General features: G+C 38.3%; 1 protein-coding gene across 6 annotated transcripts in view; it reads left to right on the top strand.

Annotated features, from left to right (window-relative positions):
• Acer3 (alkaline ceramidase 3) overlaps positions 1-24,120 on the top strand; it is a 103,122-nt gene that overhangs the window by 55,773 nt on the left and 23,229 nt on the right. For all 6 annotated transcript variants that reach the window (NM_001401063.1, XM_087582211.1, XM_087582227.1 and 3 more), the window contains 3 exon segments: positions 18-99; positions 4,715-4,750; positions 18,999-19,057. In NM_001401063.1, coding sequence (NP_001387992.1) covers positions 18-99; positions 4,715-4,750; positions 18,999-19,057 — 177 coding nt within the window.

The raw sequence follows: 24,120 nt of genomic DNA, 5'->3' as shown, positions 1-24,120 counted from the left end.
TCTCTCTTATTTTAAAGGTTTGAGTGTTTCAAGACAAAGAGCTCAATAAACTACCATCTTCTTTTTACCCTGGTTCTATTCAGTTTAATAGTAACCACGGTAAGTTATGCTTTATCTCCAGTAAGGTGTGCCATGTAGGAGATTGGAACAGTTAAGTTTCCAGTGTTTTATGTCAAGCTATTCAAACTGAAATATTTTTATGCAATTGAAATGTCTTACTTTTAGACTTGGCATGTTTATTTCCTTTTCAGAAATTACTTTTAATTGAAAAAACCTTTAAAAGTTTATTTTAGGTTTATTCTTTTTTTTTGGAGTGTTTTGTCTATATGTATGCTATATGTATGTGCACCATCTATGTGTCTGGTGCCTCCAAAGGTCAAAAGGCACTTCCCTGGAACTGGAGTTTCAGAAGGTTGTGAGCCACCATGTGGATGCTGGGAACTGAATCTGGGTTCTTTGTAAGAATGACAAGTGTTCTTAACCAATAAGCCATCTCTCATCTCCAGTCCCCAAAATAAATTTAATTTTCTTTTAGATAAAGTAAAGATTGAAAAGTAAATGTTTAGGTAATAGCAATGGTTAAAAAATGCTTTTCTTAAGGGTGAACTTACTAAAAACCAGAGCTGAGGTTTTCCACATTGGTCCTACTGTGGCTGTTTTCATTGTTAACTTATGTACGATGTGCCAGATGTTTACTGAATACTTTGCTTTGATTGTTCAATTAAGTTGTCATTACATTTGAGAGAGGTTTTCTATAGGTGGTTGCCATGTGATAAGGGAATGTCGTAAATGGGGCTAGTGTGTTAGACAAAAATGTCAGGTTATACAGTCCCAAGCATGCTATGTGTAAGGGTTTAAATTTATTTTCTAAGTGTTGATCCATAAAGTAAAATACACACACACACACACACACACACACACACACACACACACACACACACACATATTTAGACAAGTTTTAGAAAAATTACTTGTTACATAACAATATAGATTAAAAGAATCTGGGGATTAAATTAAATCGCATACTTTGTCAAATATGGGACTACGACTGAAGTTAGGTAGCTAGGGGCAGAAAAGAAGTTGACATACATCATCAGTGAGATGTATGACCCAGCGAGTAGAGGAGGTGGAAGCAGAACAAAGAATGGCTTCTCTTGTAAGTGATAGCACATGCCAGTAATCCTAACACTTTAGCAGGCCAAGGCAGGATAGTCCCAAGTTATTCAGCTAGCATAGACTACACAGCAAAACCTTCTTTTAAAATTAAAACATGGAGCCCAACACATTGGACAGGCCTGTGATCCCAGCACACAGAGGCAGAGACAGGAGTCATGAGTTAAGGGCCATTCTTACTGCATAGCAAGTTCAGAACTAGGCTACATGAGTCTCTTTCTTAAAATATAAAATTAAATTGTGGGGCAGTTGTGGTACACACCTTTAATCCCAGTACTCAGGAGGCAGAAGCAGGCAAATCTCTTGAGTTTGAGGCTAGCGTGGTCTACAAAGTAAGTTCCTGAATGGCCAGAGCTACACAGAGAAACTCTGTATCAAAAAACAAAACAATTAAACTAAAGATAAAAATACATACAAAATAATGAGACTGCAATTGTAGTTCAGTAGGTCAAGTGCTTACCAGGTACACAGAAAACACTACATCCTCAGTATGGAATAAAACTAAGTGTTGTTTGGATATCTGCATTCCCAAAACCGAAGTTAGGAAGGTGAAGGCAGGAGGATCAGATGTCTGAGGTCATCTTTAACTATATAATAAGTTTAAGACTAGCCTGGGCTATATGCCCTTAAAAAAAATAATAAATTGGACCAGCAAAATTGCTCAGTGAGTAAAGGGCCCTGCTGCTAAGCCTAACAACGTAAACTTGATGTTTGGTACCTAAATGATGGAAGAAAGCTAACTTCTTTCCTGTAAGATGTCTTCTGGTTTGCACACACATGCCATGGCATGAGTGCACACACACACACACACACACACACACACACACACAGACATACACACACACAATGTAATAAGAGGGAAACTTTTTAATTCAAATTAAATAATTGAACTATAAGCATCTTCAGGAAAGATAAATAGTAAGCTTATGCCATGGTATAGGAATAGATAAATTTGGTTTATGATATGTTGAGTTTGAAGTATTGAGTATTAATGATACCAAAGGCTTAACAGGTAGGCTGGACTGAAGATGTAGATTTAGGAGTTGGTTGGGTATAGGTTATGTCAAAAATATGAAGATAGTAAACTGAAAAGCACGCTATTAAAAGATATAATCCTGGGGTTGGGGATTTAGCTCAGTGGTAGAGCGCTTGCCTGGGAAGTGCAAGGCCCTCGGTTCGGTCCCCAGCTCCGAAAAAAAGAACCAAAAAAAAAAAAAAAAAGATATAATCCTATGGAATGCAGACATTTGAGGACCATGTAGAACTAAAGCCAGCAAAGGAAACTAAAAACATTAATCAGAGGAAATGAAAGAAGCCTCATGCCACAGAGTACAAACATTCTGGAAGTGAAGAGTGAGCAGGGTGGTGAGATGACTCAGCGGGTAACGGTGCTTGCCTCACACCTGGCACCTTGAGTTCAATTCCCAGAACCCATATAATGGAAGGAAAGAATTTGCCCTTGAAAGTTATCTTTGGGCTTTCACAGTCATGCCATCATATGCATACATACATACATACATACATACATACATACATACATACATAGTATAAAAAAGTAACTATTAGTTGTCTCTGAATAGGTAAGAGAAATAAAGATTAACAACCTACTAAGGGAAAATGTCAGCTGGTTAAGATGCTGAATAGATTATTCACTGTTTTCCTGAGTTTTTCTACTCCTTTGCCTAAGCACTGTACTAGTTAATAATGAAAGAAGCCTACAGATTCAAAGATGAAAAGAAGCATGCTATTTATTAATGAAGGGAATCAAATCTAGAGTATTAGTGACTTGCCTAGTCAACTAAGTTTATCCAGCAAGATGGCACCAAAATCAAGACTGGACCCATTTGTAAGTTAAAAGATGTTATAATTAGAAACAAATCAAGCTTTGGAATCAGTTGGGTGTGAGCTTGGATCTAATATTTTTATTTAGTTCTTTCTTACCTCTAGTTTTTTTCTTACCATAAAATGAAGAATAGAATATGTTTTATACTAACTATAATATTAATCCATGGCACGTAATAAAGACTCCATAATTCTGAAACATAATGTTTCAGAAACATCCCCTTAAGTGTGGCCTGTTGGTACTCACCTGTAATCCCTGCACTCAGGATACCGAAGCAAGAGGATTGTGGGTCCAAGGCCAGCCTAAGATACTTAGTGAGTTCCAGTTAGTATTTTGAAGTAAAGACACGGAGTAAACATTCTCCTTATTGATTCAGAGTTACAGGTAATATGTGATAAAAGGAATTAATTGTGATGTTTTTATAGTAAGAAACTTATTTCAAAAATAAATTATTAGCTAAGTTTTAAAATTGTATTCTTTCATTAAATTACTACTTTTAAATGAAGACATAAAGATGTCTAACCCCGATTCTAGATATCCCCTATTAGCTTATAGGGGAAAGCAACAAACCAGTAGAATACCATAAAACAGCAGTTCTCAACCTGTGGGTCATCACAGAGATCCTGCACATTAGATATTCACATTACAGTTCATAGCAAGTTATAGTAATGAAGTAGCATGGTCATGGCACAGTCATGGTCACCACAACACCAGGAACTGTAATGAAGGGTCACACCATTAGGAAGGCTCCTGCCATAAAGCTTATAGATAGGGAGATGGTGAATAGTTGCTTCTGTTGGGAGTGGAGGAGATCAGGAAAGACTCCAAAGAGGAATAATTTGCGTTGAATTGTCAAAAGTATTGGCCAGTTGGGGAGGACTTCTGAACAAAGTAAAGAGCATCTGTTTACAGATGCAGAAGCATGAAAGTGATGCACTCAAAAGCAGCACGTGCTTTCTGGATGAGGAGAAGATAGCACCGAGGCCAGACAGGAAGGCAGAAGCAGGCGGCTATGGATGCCAAGTTTAGAAACCTGAACTTTGTCATGTTAGTGTAAGGGTCATTAATTTGAATTTTGATTCCTCTGTACTGTGTCATTTAAAACATGTGCATCTGTGGACAGTGTGTACATATTAAGTTTTACAAAGGCATTGAACTTAACACCCACCAAAGACTGAAGCCTGAAACTTGGGTTTGTGTAACTGAAGGTTCATCTAAGTAGTGAATAGTTTGGAAGCAGAAATAGGTACAAGAAATTTGTTTAAATGTCTTCACTTACTGATGATCTAGTATGTCTAGATCCTTTCATGTACTTGGGCTTAGCTTTCTCCATTCTTCAGGTAAGGACCAACTCTTTTAAGCTAAATGACACTCAGTAAAGGCCTGAAGCAATCAAGTAGCAGAGCTAGAAATTTGAGTTTGGTCTCTAAACAGTTTTCTTTCTGCTGTAGACCAGATGTGGCCGAGGGGTTGTTGGCACAGTTTATTCACCCTTCATGAATAACCTTGTGTCCTTGACCTTCCTTGATGGTAAAACAAAGGCCAATGCTAAAGTAACCTGTCAGTGATTTGAAATTGGTTTTACATGGCTGGACTCTGGTTACAATAACACGGGGAAGAAGAGGTTTGGGATTTGCAGAGTGGTTGGAATAGGTTTATATACCTTCTGTCACTTATGTTTCTTCTAATATTTTTCAGATTTACCTAAAAGTAAAAGAGCCTATATTCCATCAGGTAAATTTTAAAAAATATGTATTTATGTTATTTATGTGAACGTTTTGCTTACATGTATGTCTGTGTACCTTGTGCATGCTTGGTGCCTGTGAAGGTCAGAGGATGTTATCAGATCACCTGAAACTGAAGCTATGGATGGCTTGGGGCTGCCATGTGGGTTCTGGGAATCAAACCTAGGGTTCTCTGCAAGAACCAGTGCCCTTAACCACTGAGCCTTCTCAGTGGTGATAATTTTTTTAAATTATGAAACATTTAATTGTTTAACAGTACATGCCTGTTGTCTGTGTTTCCCTTCTCTAGGAAGTTATATGCAAATACAACTTTTGAAAATGAAGTGGTAAAATGTCAAAAATTTACGATTAGCCTAGATCACTGGTTCTCAATCTTCCTAATGCTGCAACCCTTTAATACAATTCCTCATGTTGTGGTGACCCCAACCATAAAATTAATTAACTTAATTTTGCTACTGTTGTGAATTGTAATGTAAATATCTGATATGCAGGATATCTGATATGTGACCCTTATGAAAGGGTCAATTGACCCCTCAGAGAGTCATGACCCACAGGTTGAGAACCACTGGCCTAGAATGGTGGCACATTCCTGTAATTTCAGTATCTAAGACACCCTTGCAGGACGATCAGGACTTCAAGGTCACACTCAGCTACAACGTGAGTTCAAAGCCAGCATGGGCTACATGATTGCTGGCTGTACCCCTTGCTGGCTTAAAGCTCTATGGCCTTCAACTCAACAGAGATCCACCTGCCTCTGCTGCTTGCCTGACTGCTGCGATTAAAACATGACAGTACCCCAAAAGAATTTTAAAACAAAGATCACTTCAAACAAAACTGCAAACAGGAGTTATGTCTAGGTAATAGGAATATACCTGGTACAGCCAATGTCACAGTCCAGCTGGATGTTGGTATCCAGTAACACAAGTGCAGTAAGACTCCTAGAAGCTTCATGCATATGCGCGCACCTAAAATTTTTTATGAAGCCTAATGTGGTACCACACACCTCTAATGCCAGCACTTTGGAGATGGAAGAAAGTGGGTCAGGAGATAAAGGCCAGCTTAGGCTATGTTAGATCTGTCAAAAAAAAAAAGCCTTTATAGTATTATGACCTAGAGAAGACGAAACTGCAAGTTTCTCAAATGTTTCCTCCTTATATATTTAGTGGCTTTTTTTTGAGGTGGAGGTTACACATGGAGTCTTGTACCTGATACCATATGAATTTCAAACTTCTGTTCTCACTGACAGCCCTACAAATTAGGGATTAGCATGCATATCTTAAGAGAAATGAGCTAAGATATGAAATTAGTTGCCTTTAGACAACAAATACAGTATTTAAGAGGCAGAGCTAGGATCATAACCTAGGTTTACATGACTTGCAGTTTGAATGAGACTATTCCCCACAGGCTCAGACACTTGAACATTTGGTTTCCAAATGAGGGTGCTGTTTGCCAGGTTTAGGAGGTATTCTCTTTTGAATGAAGTATGTCACTAGAGCTGGGCTTTAAAAGTTTAGAGACTTGGTGCCATTTGAATTTGCTCTCTGCCTTCTGCTTGTAGTTAGAGATGTGAACTCTCAGCTTGTACTTCAGCTACCATTCTTATAGCCTGCTGCTTCCACTCTGCATCATGGACTCTAGCTCTCTGCATCCCTAAGCCTAAATACACACACACACACACACACACACACACACACACACACACACACACACACACTCAGGCTCAGGGATGTCAGATACCTTACACTTTTTTTTAAAGATTTATTTATTTATGTATACAGTGTCCTGCCTGCATATATGCCGGAGTGCCAGAAGAGGGTACCAAATCTCATTATGGATGGTTATGAGCCACCATGTGGCTGCTAGGAATTGAACTCAGGATCACTGAAAGAGCAGGCAGTGCTCTTAACCTTTGACAAATTCCTCCAGCCCCTGCCTTATACTTTTTTTTTCTTCGATATTTTTTGTATTTACATTTCTAGTGTTATCCCCTTTCTCCCCTCTCCCATTCCCCTCCTCTCTCTCCCTGCTTCTATAATGATGCTCCCACTCCCACCCACCCACTCCCACCTCGATGCCCTGGCATTCCCCTACACTGGGGAAACGGGCCTTCACAGGACCAAGGGTTTCTCCTCCTATTGATGCTGGTCAATGGCATCCTCTGCTACATATGTGGCTGGAGCCATGGGTCTTTCCATGTGTACTCATTGGTTGGTGGTTTAGTCCCTGGGTCTAGTTGGTTGATGTTGTTGTTCTTCCTATGGGGTTGCAAACCTCTCAGCTCCTCCAGTCTTTTCTGTAACTCCTCCATTAGGTTCCCTGTGCTCAGTCTGCTGGTTAGCTGCAAGCATCCTCATCTGTATCAGTAATGCTCTAGCAGAGCCTCTTAGGAGACACCCATATCTGGCTCCTGTCAGCAAACACTTCTTGGCATCAGCAATAGTGACTGGGTTTGGTGGCTGCATATGGGATGGACCCCCAGGTAGAGCAGTCTCTGGATGACCTTTGCTTCAGTTCCTGCCCCACTCTTTGTCTCTGTATTTCCTCCCATGAGTATTTTGTTTTCCCTGCTAAGAAGGACTGAAGCATCTACATTTTGGTCTTCCTTCTTCTTGAGCTTCATATGATCTGTGAATTTTTCTTAGGTATTCCAAGCTTTTGGGCTAATATCTACTTATCAATGAGTGCATACCATGTGTGTTCTTTTGTGATTGGGTTACCTCACTCAGGATGATATTTTCTAGTTCATTCCACTTGCCTATGAGTTTCATGAAGTCATTGTTTTTAATAGCTGAGTTGTATTCCATTGTGTAAATGTACCACATTTTCTGTATCCATTCCTCTGTTGAAGGACATCTGGGTTCTTTCAAGCTTCTGGCTATTATAAATAAGATTGCTATGAACATAGTAGAGCATGTGTTCTTGTTATATGTTGGAACATCTTTTGGATGTATGCCCAGGAGTGGTATAGCTGGGTCCTCAGGTAGTACTATGTCCAGTTTTCTGAGGAACCGCCAGACTGATTTCCAGAGTACCAGCTTGCAATCCCACCACCAATGGAGGAGTGTTCCTATTTCTCCACATCCTCACCAGCATCTGCTGTCACTTGAGTTTTTGATCTTAGCCATTCTGACTGATGTGAGGTGTAATCTCAGGGTTGCTTTGATTTGCATTTCCCTGATGACTAAGGATGTTGAGCATTTCTTTAGGTGCTTCTCAGCCATTTGATATTCCTCAGCTGAGAATTTTTTGTTTAGCTCTATACCCCATTTTTAATAGGATTATTTGGCTCTCTGGAGTCTAAATTCTTGAGTTCTTTGTATATTTTGGATATTATCCTTTATCAGATGTTGTATTGGTAAAGATCTTTTCCCAATCTGTTGGTTGTCATTGTGTCCTATTGACAGTGTCTTTGCCTTACAGAAGCTTTGCAATTTTATGAGGTCCCATTTGTTGATTCTTGATCTTAGAGCATAAATCATTAGTGTTCTGTTCAGATTTTTCCCTGTGGCTTTAGGTTCGAGGCTCTTCCTTACTTTCTCTTCTATTCATTTCAGTGTATCTGGTTTTATGTGGAGGTCTTTGATCCATTTGGACTTGAGCTTTGTACAAGGTGATGAGAATGAATCAATTTGGATTCTTCTACATGCTGACCTCCAGTTGAACCAGCACCATTTGTTGAAAATGCTGTCTTTTTCATTGGATAGTTTTAGATCTTTTGTCAAAGATCAAGTGACCATAAGTGTGTGGTTCATTTCTGGTTCTTCAATTCTATTCCATTGATCTACCTGCCTGTCTCTGTATTAATACCATGAAGTTTGTATCATGATTTGTATCATGCTCTGTAATACAGCTGGAGGTCAGGGATGGTGATTCCCCCACAAGTTTTTTTATTGTTGAGAATAGTTTTTGCTATCCTGGGTATTTTGTTATTCCAAGCGAATTTGCAAATTGCTCTTTTTAAGTCTATGAAGAATTGAGTCGGAGTTTTGATGTGGATTGCATTGAATCTGTAGATTGCTTTCAGCAAGATGACCATTTTTATTATATTAATCTTGCCAATCCATGAGCATGAGAGGTCTTTTTATCTTCTGAGATTTTCTTCAGTTTCTTTCTTCAGAGACTTGAAATTCTTTTCATACAGATCTTTCACCCGCTTTCTTAGAGTCACACCAAGATATTTTATATTATTTGTGGCTATTGTGAAGGGTGTCATTTCCCTAATTTTTTTCAGCCTGTTTATCCTTTGAGTAGAGGAAGGCTACTGATTTGTTTTAGTTAATTTTATATCTAGCCACTCTCTCCCTTCCTATTCAATATAGTACTTGAAGTCCTAGCCAGAGCAATTAGACAACAAAAAGAGGTCAAAGGGATACAAATTGGAAAGGAAGAAGTCAAAATATCACTATTTGCAGATAATATGATAGTATACTTCAGTGACCCCAAAAATTCCACCAGAGAACTCCTATAGCCTTATACTTTTAAATGCTTATATAGAAAATAAATATTCCTGTAGCTTTTAAAACTCAATACAATAATCATCTAACTATAATCTATTTGTTGAAATAACATCTGTAACTTCCTTTTGGGGCCTTGCCTTTTTCCTTGGGCTATTGGAAAGCATGCACTCATTGACACTGTAGTAAAGGGCATCATCGCTTTCTCATTTAGTGTAATTTGCAGTCATATCACTATATGATTGCCATTTTATTTAGGAGGATTTATAATTTCATTACCATCAGTTTCACTTTGTGTTTTAGGCTTATTTGAATCTGTTCTATATAATAAAAACAACAAACTATTAATTTAACTACCCATATTGTAGTAGCTACGTGTTTTCCAGTAAGAAATATTTTCTTCGTTACATATAACAATAATATGTGCTGATAAAAAGGGAAGAAGGTTAAAAATTGAGCCTATTCATGTGTAATGTGGTTTATATCCTAGGCCCAGCAATGAAAAGTCAAGGTAGCGCTGTGTTCTTAGCTTATATGTGCACACACTTCTTATTCGTCTACATCCTTGGTAGTGTTTTTTTTTTTTTAAGAAACTTTTTTTTTTAAAGACTTATTTAATGAGTACACTGTAGCTGTCCTCAGACACCAGAAGAAGGCATCAGATCCCATTACAGATGGTTGTGAGCCACCATGTGGTTACTGGGAATTAAACTCGGGTCTTCTGGAAGAGCAGACAGTGCTCTTAACCACTGAACCATCTCTCCAGCCTCTTTCTACTATTCTTTATAATAAATTACCAAGCAGTTGAACAAACTAGCTGTATTTCCCACTGTTGGAAGAAGTTCCAAATTTAGAATGAGATAGTTGGGCTTGGTAGTGCACACCTTTAATCCTAGCACTCTGGGACCTGGGGCAGGAGAATGGATAAAGAATTTGAGATCACTATTAATATGAACTCCTAGTTTGGATGCTATATTTAGAGAAATCTACAGTGAATTTAGTGTTGCCAGTAATGGGTATCAAATGGGTATCATGTTTCTCCTGATGTGCACTTGAGGACACAGCAACATTTTAGTAAATCATGAAGAGATATAAAAACAAACCCAAACTAAAGGAGATTCTCCAGAGGAACTTGACTATAACCTTTAGAAATATCAAAGTTGTAAGCCAGACAGTACATGCCTGTAATCCCAGAACTCTGAGGGTTTAGGGAAAAAGGATTGTAAATTCAAACTAGCCTAGGCCAAGTGTTACAGAATACTTGAACCTGTTTCTAGTTAGAGTGTGGCTCAACCCTTAGCACACTCCTTTAATTCCTCTAGCTGGAATTCAGACACGCCCTTAATACTCCTTTAATCCCACATAATGACGGTAAAGTCAGTTTTTAGAAGGAAGCACCCATGTTTGAAAGTGATGTCTGATAGAGTTGCAGGAAAAAAAATGACAAATCAGAGAAAGATTTGACAGAATAGGATAAGCCCAATTCTCAAGAGAAAAGAGAGGAAAAGGAAGCTACTTAAGGGAGAGACAGTCAGTACAGGAGGAAGAGAGTACAGCACAGGAATACAGTAGAGTTGAGAGGGAGAGTGGAGCAGCACAGAGAGGGTGAAGGAGGCAGTTTTACCTGGAGAGTTTTACAGAGACAGATTAAAGAGAGAACAAGCTAAACACAGGTAAAGACAGAATGAGCAAGAGAATGAGGAGCCAGAAGATTAGAAAAGATTGCTAGTGTTAATTTGAGGCCAAGCAAAGGAATTCAGAATCCTAGAGAAAAGCCAGATTGAATCAGGCAGCTGGGAGAGGAATTTGAGGCCAGAACAGTTGAGTTGAACCAGCCAGCTAGAGTTCAGAAAGAACAAGAAAGGGTGAGCTACTCAGTAGTACGTCTGAAAGACTGAAAACATTCTAGGTCTAGATTAGATTGCAGAGGCTAGACACTTTCAGGACTAAGCCTAGGTTAACAGACTGAGTCAGTAAGCCTCTCAGACAACAATTACAAGAGAATAAAAGTTACTTTTATGTAACAAGATTCTGTGGGCCACAAAAGCTAAATTCATCAAGCAAGGAAAGAGTGGGGAACTAGTCTAGAAGAAAAAGACTTCAGAGCTATTCTAGCTTGTCTTCTATTGCTGCAATAAACACTATGACCAAAACATCTTGAAAAGGAAAGGGTTTATTACAGCTTACAATCCATCATGCACAGAAGTCAAGGCAGGATCTAAAGCAGGAACTTGGAAGTAGGAACTCAAGCTGAGACCATAAGACTGACTGGTGTCCTCCTCATGGATTTCTCAGCTTGCCTTTTTTAAAAAGTGATTATAATTTAATTACCTCCCCTTTCCTCCTTCCAAACCCTGTCATATACTCCTCCCACTCTCCTTCAAACTCATGGCTTCTTTTTCAAGCTAATTGTTATTGCATTCATATATGTATATATGTATACAAATTTATTCTTAAATATGACCTGCTTGTCCATATCCTGCTACCAGTATATTATGTTTTCAGGGTGGTCGTTTGGAACTGGACAACCAGTTGGTGTGTTCTTCCCTTGGGAAGGCCATTTCTCCTATTTCCAACTTTCCTCAGTTGCCTATAGTCCTTTGTATAAGGTTGAGGCCTCATGGGTTGTTTTGTTTTTGTCCGGTTTGGCATACTGATCGGTGTCATTCTTGTCCAGCTCATATTTAGACAGTCCGTGTTGGTGAAATTTAATGGGTGTAGCTTGTAATATTACTAGGAGAGACACAGCAAACTCCCCAATTTTCTGGCTCTTACAATTTTTCCATCACCTCTTCTAAAATATTCCCTGAGCCTTAGGTGTGGGAACTGTTTTGTAGATGTGTTTATTGGGCCTGGGTTCTACCCCTCTGCATTTTGATTGCTTGTGGTTATTGGAGGTAAATCTACAACCACTACTTTACTAAACTAGCATAATTCCTAACAACAATCTATAAACATTTATCCTTATACCCAGAGGTAAGTATAATCTTCACCCTTTGCCTTCTCTTTGCAACAGATGGAGACTATTACAGAAAACCTCAGTTTGCTTCTTTTTGTAACCCAACAATCAGATTTATATGTTATATTCTCAATCCACAGTACATCCACACAATAAATTCACTGCCAATTAATAAAGATATAAACTGCCCACCTAGACAAGATAAAATCAACCTAGTCCATCTGCATCTGGATCACTCCTGCTCCATTGTCTCCATCTTGATTTTCTGACTTCTCCTCCTCCTCTTCTCTCCTTCCTAGACTTTTCCCTCCTACCTTTCCTTCTCATGCAGTGATAGGCTTTGCCTTATGCTGGATCTGCTTTGCTACATAATGACATCATCCTACACATCACCCTTTCTGTTTAATTAAAAAACACTCTTTTTCATCAAATATAAGCTGTGCACAACTATTACCATTAGAAAATCATCCAGATGACTTTGCTTTCTCAAAGTTAATTAGCTTGGGTAGGCTATGAGACTAATTAGTCTTCAACCCCGTCAGAAATCTGAGAATGACCAAATATCTATAACCATAGGAAGCCTCACACTGCTTCCAGAACTGAGACAGGTTGTAGAGACAAATGTCTACTAGCACAGTCCCCTGTTAGCAACAAGGGAAAGCAAGTCTTCAGCCTTCTGGCCCAAGATCAACTGACAGACTTTTGAAATGCAGAAATCTAGAAGAGCTGATAATTCTGGCTAGGCAAAGATTATCAGTCCACTATTCTGCATAATGTGTCCCTTTTTGGACAGTATTAGTCTGTAGATGAAATAGGCAGTTACTGCCCAGTGACTGCCTAGCCACAAAGTATTACCTCATCTGGACATAGAGATGTTCAATTTCTTTGTTAAATCAACCAAAGGGGAACTGTTAGGATCAGCTATGTCTCAACAAAAGATAAATATCTTTAAATGTCATATTTTATGAACTTCTGATGTTTTTGAAAACCATCTATCTATATAAGGTAGTCTGGACTGTTGTTTGTTAACTATTCTCAGCTATTTCTGACAAGAATATTTTTAAAACACTGTAATGGTGAACTAGGAGCCATGAATTTGTTATTTGACCCCTAATTCCTATGTTTAATCAACTCAGAAGTTTGTAATGGCATCAATAGAAGGACTGGGTCCAAACCTTGTACTTAAAAAAAAATGTAACAAATAAGTTCTATACCAAAGTAAAGATAAGACTTTAGCTTGGTTACCAAATGAGATTATGGCTGTACAAATCAATCTAGCTAATTCCTCCCTGTTAAATTATGACCGTTTCTAAATTCCTCATAAAATCAACCTTAGAATAACCACTTTCAGCCCCTCAAAGTCCAGGGGATCAAGGCAACAACTCTTCAATGGCTTCTTCAAGCTGTACATGGGTGTTGAGATAGCCTTTGGGGGTAGGGAGAGGGAAAATGGAACGAATGTTGTTGCCTGATGTGTTTGTCTTGACTGGACTCGACTGAAAGTCCTTGAGATCAGGAATCCAAGCAGGTACTTTCTACAATGTATAATTCTCAAAATGAGAGTTTAGAATTGAGATATCTTTTTGTTTGGTTCTCTCGAATTTAGTTTCTCAGGAGATCTACCTTTATCAAATCTAGTCAGTATGACTCTGGAAGGTGTCCCAAGCCTAATCACCCTTTTTAAAAACACAAAGACAAAACCTTTCTCCCAAAATACTGCATTCTTTAGTCTGTAACCAGAAAAGCTTGTATCTTGCACTCTCTCCCAGAGGAATAATATAACCACAAGACTCAAAAATCGCACCCATTATGAAAAATAAAACAATTTTTAAAATGAAGTAAGCTAAACAATAGTGTATGAGTCTGTTTAGGCTTTTCTAATCTGTCATATTAAGAAATTAACCCAAAATTCCAGAGAATTAAGAGAACATGAGCTTCCTGTTGTGGTAAATATCAAAATGACCACAAACCCTCTCTAGCTGGCATCGTCGAGCCATGTGGCCTTCGCAGGGTAGTTCATAAAACATTTTGATCACCTTTTTATTAATAACAAAACCATTAAGTATGCAATTTGTCAAACTAAGATTTTAGCCTAATATACATTTATTAAGCTCTCTACCTGGACCGTCAAACTTAAATCACTACTCTCTATTTGGAGTCAGTGTTTAATTTTCCCTATCTAGAACCATGGGTGAAAATCTCCGCATGATTCTGATAAACTCTGTACTCTCTAATTTTAACTATAAAAACAAATTTAATCACATTTCCATTAATACCTGTCACTAAGAAGCAGGCAACTTGTCAAACCAGGATTTTTACCAAAAACTTCTGTGGAGCCCATGTTAGGAAGAATATGAGTATCCTGTAAGACTTATTAGAGCATTATATCTGTCTTAGTTAGTGTTTTATTGCTGTGAGCAGACACCGTGACCAATGTAAGTTTTATAAAAGACAACATTTAATTGGGGCTGGCTTACAGGTTCAGAGGTTCAGTCCATTATCATCAAGGCAGGCACATGGCAGCATCCAGGCAGGCATGGTGCAGGAGGAGCTGAGAGTTCTACATCCTCACCCAAAGGAAGCCAGGAACAGAATGAGTATCCTCAGGCAGCTAGGAGGAGGGTCTCCAAGCCCACCTCCACAGTGACACACTTCCTGCAACAAGGCCACACCTTCTAATAGTGCCACTCCCTGGGCCAAGCATATGCAAACCATCACAATATCTTTATACCATCTATCTGTTAAGCTCTTTGCTTGGAGCCTCAGTCTTTATTAATAACTCTATAAGATATGTCTTTATTCACTCTGCCTGGTGTTACTGACTTTTATTTATTTTTACCTAGTTCCGTATTGTGGATGAAATCCCCAGGTGATTCAGATAAACTCTGTACTTTTTACAGTAGGAGTCCTAGACTGTGAGCAGACCGTCCCCTCTGTTCCTTTGTTTAAGGTTCCCGAGCTTGGGCCATCATGTGACTCAACATGGCGCAGCCCTTTTTCACCTAGAAAATAAGGCTTTCTCAGGCTGAGAAACTTCAATTTTTAGTGGATTCTTGCCTAACACGTTGGTTTGCCACTTGTTTCAGTAAAAAATAAAAAAGGCGGAATTGGTTCCCGAGTGTGTACTTTGGCTTGATAGTTCTGGCTCGAATGGGCCATTGGAACTGGTGTTAATTTATCTTAGATTAGTATCTCTCCCAGTGGCTCTCTACTAGCTGCAAACTCTTTGGTTCCAGCTACCCAGTAAAATCATGATTCTAGAAGTCCAGCAGCAGCTGGCCTATTGTGGTTCCCTACCACAGACTGCCCACACTCCCAGCAACTGACCCCCTAGTAGTTAAAGTATAAACTCCCAACTACCCGGTAAAATTAAGACTTAATAAACTGTAACACAACAATCATATTTATATGTTAAATTTTCAATCCACAATACATCTACAGAATAAATTCACTGCCAATTAATAAAAATATAAACCTCTTACCTAGACAAGATAAAATTGACCTAGTCCACCTGCATCTGGATCATCTGCTCCATCGTCTCTGTTTCCTCAGTTTGCTTTTTAATAGTAACTCAGGACCACTTACCCAAGGCAGGCACCACCCACAGTGGGCTGTGCCCTCTCCACATCAGTCTTTAATCAAGAAAATGCCAGATTTGCATTTTCTCAGTTAAGGTTCTCACTTCTCACATGACCCTCAGCTTGTGTCAAGTTGGAAAAACAAAAGCAAAAACCAGCACAATTGAGAGGTGTGGTGACTGAATGTAACTTTCACACCCTGTCTTGTTTTTTGTGAGACAGGGTCTTACTGTGCAGCTCTAGCTGGCCTGGAACTTACTATGTGGTCCAGGCTGTCCTCTGCCTCCTGAGTGTTGCGATTAAAGGCACCAACAACCATGCCCCACCTATTTTGCATATTACAAATGTTAAGATGACTGTAAGTTTTGAATTAGGCCATTTATTATCACGCCACAAATGTTATAGTCTTTGTGTTTATACTTTGGATATGCAATAGATTATCTTTGTTTAAGGAGAAACCTGCATCTAAATATTTAGTTATAGATAAGTAATTAGTTAAGGAGAGAACAAGATACAGAGTTAGAGAAATAATGTGGCAAAATATTACACATTTGCAGAATCTGGGTGATAGCTATGTTAAGTAGATATAATTCCACACTGTGGCATAGGTTTTCACCAGTTTTTGGTGTTCGGTGTTTTTAGGAATGTCTCACTATATAGTTCAAGTTGTCTTTAACCTCGAGCTGTTTTTGCCTCAGCCTTCCAAGAGTAGGGATTACAGTGTGTGCTACCACACCCCGCCTGCTTTCTTCTAATGGTTAAGCTTTTGTTGAATTTGATTTCTTAATTTTAAGATAAATGATTAGTGGGGCTGGAGTGAGAGTTCAGTGGTAATATATCTGCCTAGTACTCAAAAGGCCTTGGGTTTAACCCCTGGCACCACAAAGAAACAAGCAAAAAAACAACAGTAAATGAGTAGTCTGATCTTTGATACAACTATCCATTATTTGAAAAAGGGGAAAGCAAACTTATCTAAAGAAACACTAGCTGGAAAATTTAGAATCTTGATCTCTTGACATTTGATAAGCCCTACAGACATTTCTTCTTGTCTTTAAGCTTTTAATTTCTTGATTTATTTTTTTTAAGATTTATTTATTTATTATATATAAGTACACTATAGCTGTCTTCAGACACACCAGAAGAGGGCATCAGCTCCCATTACAGATGGTTGTGAGCCACCATGTGGTTGCTGGGAATTGAACTCAGGACCTCTGGAAGAGCAGTCGGGTGCTCTTAACCACTGAGCCATCTCTCCAGCTTTTATTAAAGTAGTGAAAATGTGACAGCAAAATGGCTGAGCAGGTTAAAATAAAGACTCTTGCCATGCAAGCCTGACACTGAATTCAGTCCCTAGGTCCCATGATGGAAGGACATTTCTACATACATGAATCCAGTCACACAGATTTCTCACATACAAGCACACCCAATAACAGTACATTTAAAGCCTTGTAAAATGTTGAAAACAAGAAAATGTAAGTATCATATGAAAGCAATATAAGAATACAACTTAATAGTTACATTCATTAAGCCTGGTACTACAATTTGATTTTAATCCTACTTAGGGCTAGAGAGATAGCTCAGTGCTTAAAAACACTTGATGAGCTTACAGATAACTGGGGTGCAGTTCTCAGCACCCACATGACAGCTCAGAGCCATCTGTGACTCCAGTTCCAGTCAATCTGATGCTCCCTTCCAGCTGTGCAGGCACCAGGCATGCACATGATACACATTCATACAAGCAAGTCATGCACATACATAAAAGTAAGCTAGCATTTTAAAACTATGTTAAGATGTCAAAAGACACGTAAGTTCCTGCCCATGACAGATGATGAGAAGCTTCTGAAGTGCGTTTGACAGAGCTCTACAGATGAGTAATGACATAAAACTAAAAGGAAAGGGTTAATAAGCTACACAGCTGAACCTCATTCAGTTTCACGAGGAGGGAAAGTACTGATAACAATTCTACTTCACTATTGTCCAAGTGATCCAGAAATCTCCAAATGAGAGCCCAAATTGACTGATTTAATTTAATGGTCTCTCAAATAAGGTAATATCCTAATTACTTAGCTTTTACATTAAATAGATACACCAGTATATCTTAAAGCAGAAGAACAAAAAGGAAAACACATATAAGAGTAGATTTTAAAAAGAAAAGAAAGAAAGAAAAAGAATGCCTAAGGAGCCAGTGAAGCCATTTTAGCAGCAAATTGACAAATCGGTAGCTGATATCTCAGAGAGGGCCCATCCGCTGTCTCAAGGAGAGCTGTTATTTAATTTTCCTGACAGAGGAGATGTCTGCTGAAAATTGTTCCTAAGTGTGTACCCGAGTGTATGCAGACCTGTCTTGTCTCACTTGACCCTCAGACTGTGTTAAAGCATGTGGTGTGAATGTAAATGTAGGTGTGAATGTAAAATATGAAAAGCAAGAATCCACGTAGTTTGAGTTAACTTTTCCTATTATGCTTCTTTGTACATTTTATTATTAATTGTGCATCTCACATTCTTTGTATGAGCATTGGAATTTGGCCTGCATGTACACATGCATATTATATAGTTTGACTTAACCAGTATCATACTAAAATATCTTTATAAATAAAATAAGTGAGAGTTTGAAAGGATACTGATTTGTCTCCTTTTTCTCATCAAGTTAATGACAAAGCTACAAAAAAATCTTTTTAAAAAAATTTCATAGCCTATATTATTATATGATACTCTGATGCTCAGTTACTCTGAAATCTTATTTATTATGAGAAAGATCAGTACTGAGTGTTGGTTGACTGGCTTTGAGATAGGGTCTAGCAATATAGGCCAGGCTACCCTCAAACTAACGATCTTCCTGTCTCAGCCTCTTGAGTGGTGGAAATACAAGCATGTGCTACTGCACAGTCGCTCCCACCTTTTAAAAAGCTTTTTAAACTGGACATGGTAACATACAGCTATAGTCCTAGCTCCTGTGAGACTGAAGCAGGAGGATCCAGAGTCCCAGGCCAGTCTAGTCTACATAGTAAGCTGATGTATGACATAAAAGAAAAAAAGGGGAAGTAAATGGGAGCTATGGATATATCAGCTCAGTGGCAAGACACTTCCCTAGTATATATGAAGCTGTGGTTCAATCCTCGTCACCACAAGATGGATGGATGGATGGATGGATGGGTGGGTAGACGGACAGTGGATGGAATGGATGGGTGGGAAGGAAGGAAAAAAGGAAGAGTTGTACTGACTACTTTCTTTTTCATTCCTATTCAGGTCATGTATGGAATGTTGGTCTTTGCATTAGTACTCCGTTCTATTTATATTGTTACATGGTAAGTAGTTTGGATTTGTCATCAACATTCTGATAAAAATATATTTAGATTTGTAACAGTATGTATATTCTAAATTGGAAAAGAAATCTAAATGTAGCAAGATAGTGACAGAAAACCCAGCATTTATTTATGATGTTTGGAAGACTTGTTTTTCAGGTGACTTATTATTAATGTGCATGATATAAAAAGAAGAGTTCTAAAATTAAAGAAATTTGAAGAAAATATATATGAGACACCTGCTTTAAAATGTATAACATTGACAAGGATGTTAAAAACTTTGAAAAGTACCACATTTAAAAAACATTTTATTTGTATTGGAGAAAGGATTCAACAGCAGTTATGAGCACTGGCTGCTCTTCCAGAGGTTCTGAGTTAAATCCTCAACAATCACGTGGTGGGTGGCTCACAACCATCTGTATTAGGATCTGATGCCTTCTTCTGGAATGTAGGTGTAAATGAAGATAAAAGACCCATAAATATAATATATTCTTTTAAAAAATTAAAATTCAAGGAATAAAAAAATGTGTTTCTTTCTCAGACTTGCATGGCTAGGTTAAGTAACACCTCTCAAGGAAGGCTGTAGTGCCATCAAATATTTCCACAGGCTAGGAGACCGTCTCAGCAGCATGGCCTGCAGTTAGCAGGCACACGGCCAGCTCTATCTGCCCTGCCTTCTCCCACCACATATTTCAGAGAACATTTAAGAACTATACATAGTCTCTAATAGAATATATGAAAATTAAGTAATATTCATGAGAGTACTTTAAATAGGCCCTAGCCATACATTGGGTGCTCAGCTCAATAAGTAGTGTGGTCTGTGCAGTTTCCCATCTTTGTCTTTAAATACACCTTGCGTTATATTTTGAGATAATGTAGAAATGCATGTATAGCATAGTATCACTATAATACTATGAGTGATTTTGTTCTCTGCATCCTCACTAGCAATTTTTATTCCAACTATTATGAAGGTACATGCTAATATCTTATACTTTGAATTTGCATCTTCCTAATGGTTAGTGATGTTGAATGTATCTTCGTATGTTCTTTCTTTTGCCATTACTATGTTCTCTTTAGTGAAATGTCTATCATGTCTTTGTCATTTTTTCTTGTATTTACAAGAATTAACACGGGTACTTTCTTGCTTTTAAAAGTTTTAAGATTCTAAATTTTTTTGATTGAATATGTGGTTTACAAATATTTCCCACAATCTGACTTTGTTTTTGATATTCTTTTCAGAATCTTTTTAGTAAGCAAAAATTCTTAATTTTTATGTCATATTTTTCAGTTTTCCTTTGTATTATTTGTTTGTTTTGAGATGGGTTTTTACTAGATAGCCTTGGCTGTCCTGGAACTCACTATGTACACCAGGCTAGTCTCAGCCTCATAGAGATCTACCTGCCACTGTTTCCCAAGTGCTGGGATTAAAGGCATATGCTACACACCCAGCCTGGCCAGTGCTTGTGCTGTGTATTCTCTTTGCTCTCCGTGTATATTACAGCCTGCTAAGGCTAGTGTTGGCAGTTTCTAATGCAGTCCAGAAACCTAACCTCCTTTTTTGCCTGTGTTAGTTTTCTGGGGTTGTCTACCAAAGTGCTGAAAGGTGAGTGGCTTGGGTATAGAGACTGTAAGTTCAAATGCAGGTGTCTTCCTTCCACACCACTCTTCCTCTCTTCTGGTGGTTTAATGGCAGTTCTGGCCTTACTTACTTTGCAGTTTCTGCTTTTGCTGTCATATGGTCTTTTCCTTGTATCTTCACGTGGCCATATTCTTGTATTCTTCAAGAAGGATACCAGCCTTCTTGAAATGTATATCTGTTCCTGTATAATCTCATTTGAAATATCAGCAGTGATCCTAGTTAGAAATAAAGGCACATTCTGAAGTACTAAAGAATTCAATGTATTTTGAGGGTGGAGGAGAGAATAATTCAACATGTGTAGTGCCTTTATTTTGTTCCATTTAAAATATAATTATCTGAAACATTTTCTCTGTATAAATTTAGAATCACATCAGTTAACATTAAGATTTTTGTCTTTAAAAACACACAAAAAAAGGTAAATGTATTTTCTGGTTTTGTTGTTTGAGACAAGACAGTCTTGCTGGTATTTGTTATTGCCCAGACTAGCCCTGAACTTGTGATTCTGCTGCCTTTTACTTTCTGGATGGAAGTGTAGGCTCTCCATTTGCTAGGTCTGGGGAAGGAACTGTATTTGTGTGTGTGTGTGTGTGTGTGTGTGTGTGTGTGTGTGTGTGTGTGTGTGTGTGTGATATGTATAGCAGGTGATTATTTTATATTTTCTGTCTTGCTTAGGCTGGCCCTTTTCATGATTCATTGGCTGGAGACAGTGAGTTTTGTTAGGACCTTTTCTGTCTGTGCATAGACTTCAGTTACTGACTTGCTCCATTTCAACTCCAAGTATACTAGCCCAAAAGAATGCATATGATACCAAGCAGTGGTGGCACACACCTTTTATCTCAGCACTCCAGAGGCAGAGGCAGGAGGATCTCTGAGTTCCAGGCTAGCCTGGTTTACAGAGCGAGTTCTAGGACAGCCAGGAGTATAGAGAAAGCCTGTCTCCAAAAACTGTGCGGAAAACTGTATATGGTGAATGAACCTGAAGAGCATTGTGCTAAGTGAAGTAAGCCAGGTTTATGTAGAAATGCCGCTGGAACTGGGGAGATGGCTTAGTAGATAAAAGGTGCATGTGACCAAGACTGATGGTCTGAGTTCCATCTCTCACAGTGGTAACAGGAGAGAATTTACTCCCATGCGTTGCCCTTCATGTGGGTCCCATTGTACTTGTGTGCACACATCACAATAAATAAATAATGTAAATTTAAAAATCAGGTTTTAAAAAGGAAAAGGAAGGATGCTAAGTATACCGCACAGTCTCACTTACATGTAGAAAGTGATAAAGCTGAACTCTTCTTGGTGGTAGAGGCTGGGATGGGGCAGGGAGGCAATGAGGAAATGGTGGAAGGCTACAAAGTATCAGACAGAAGGAAACTGTTTTCAAGATCTATTGCACAACAGTTTACTATGGTTAGTAATGTGCATTTCAAAACAGCTAAGAGAAAAAATTTCAAATGTGGTACCACAGAAAATGACAAATGAGATAATAAGGTTAATTAGTTTGATTTAATCATTCCACATTGTATACATAGAACATAAGCATGTATCCTATAAGTATATACAATCATAATTTGTTTTTTGTAATTTGTCAATTAAAATGATATTAGTTTAAAAGGAAGACACAAGGAACTATCATTTTTCAGGCCTCAGGGCCCCTAGTACCTAGTAGTCTACTTCCTTCACTATACCTTTCAAAGTCTTCTAATGTCTGTTTGATATTATATATAGCACACAGGAGTCGGAATTTAGTGGAAAGAGTGGGAAAAAAATCAGTTTACTCCATCTTTCCAGAAGCTTCTACTTTATTCTGTTTTTAATATGAACACTTTAGGGAGATATAAAGAAACATAAAACACATTTATCAACTTAACATCAGTCTGATAGGATATAGGTATACTGAGAAACACAGATAGCTTTAAAATGGGCCAGTGAGATGGCTCAGTATGTAGGTAAAGGCACTTCACTCCAAGCCTGATGACCTGAGTTTAATCCCCAGGACCCACACATCAAGTCTTAATTTTAACAGTTAAAAGGAAAGAACCAACCCTCAAAAGCAACATGCCAAGGTACCAACAAAACACACACAGATACACAGCTACCTGCCCCTCTCATATAATAAAAAGATTCTAAAGTATTTACTATTGACAGTCTTTATGAAATAAAATTATCTTTTATCTGCCTTGCCATACCTTCTTTCTTGTATCTCTGTTTAGTGATCATTTAATTTAGTGTTGTCCATTTTCTCTTCATCTGTCCCTGACTATATTGTAAGGTTTTGTTGTTGTTTTTTCAAGACAGGATTTCTCTGTGTAGCTCTGGCTGTCCTGGAACTCACTCTGTAGACCATGCTAGCCTCGAACTTAGAGATCTGCCTGCCTCTGCCTCTCGAATGCTGGGACTAAAGGCATACACCACCACAGCCTGGCTCATTGTGAGCTAACTTAATAATCCCTAAAACCTAGGAACCTGCTTCTATATAAAGGTCCTTAATATCAGATAGAAAATATCAAACTTTTGTTTTAAATTGTGACTGAGTTCTTAAAATTTCTCTGTAACAAAACACCTAGAATTAAACACAATTAACTTTAAATGCTAGCTATCTTAAAAAGACATAAGAACTTCAAAACATCAAATCCAAAGAAACTGTAAAGATGAATGATTATAGAAAAATTAGCTTGAAGGGACTGGAAGATGCCAGCACAGTAACATCTTTAGTTTCAAATGTCTACTAATAAACAGAAAATCAAAGTTTTTAGTTTAGGGCCTGAAGATTGCTCAGTGAATAAAGGTGCTTGCTGCCAAACGTAATGACCCAAGTTCAGCCCCAGGACCCACATGGTAAAAGAGAGACCCAGATCCTGTGAATTGGCCTCTGACCTCCACATGTATACCATGGTATTCATACATGTGTACACTTGTGTGCATGCACACACAAAATAAATACATATAAAATAATTTTTAAAAACCTGGATAATTGGAACTATTTTCCTATCACCATTGGCATATGTAATTGATCCAGAAAGATAATGAAAGAGTGGGCCAGGAAAAAATAATGTCCACTGGTAAAAGAAGATGGTAAGTTGTCATTTAGTCTAAAGTTTTAGGATATCTCACACACACACACACACACACACACACACACACACACACACACACCCCTTCTGTGGTAGTATGAATAGGTTTGGCCCTCATAGACTCATGTGTTTGAATGCTTGGCCCATGAGCAGTGCAGTATTAGAAAGTGTGGCTTTGTTGGAGGAAATGTGTCACTGTGGGGGTGGGCTTTAAGGTCTCTAAGCTCAAACTGTGTCCAGTGTAGAATTCTAGTCTCCTTCTGGCTGCCTGCAGAAGACAGTCTATTCCTGACTGCCTTTGGATCAAGGTGTAGAACTCTCAGCTCCTCCAGCACCATGTCTGCCTGGATGCTGCCATG

This window comes from Rattus norvegicus, chromosome 1 (assembly GCF_021556685.1).
Source record: "Rattus norvegicus strain SHRSP/BbbUtx chromosome 1, alternate assembly SHRSP_T2T, whole genome shotgun sequence".
NCBI lineage: Eukaryota > Metazoa > Chordata > Mammalia > Rodentia > Muridae > Rattus > Rattus norvegicus.
This window is presented reverse-complemented; position numbering and strand designations above follow the sequence as displayed.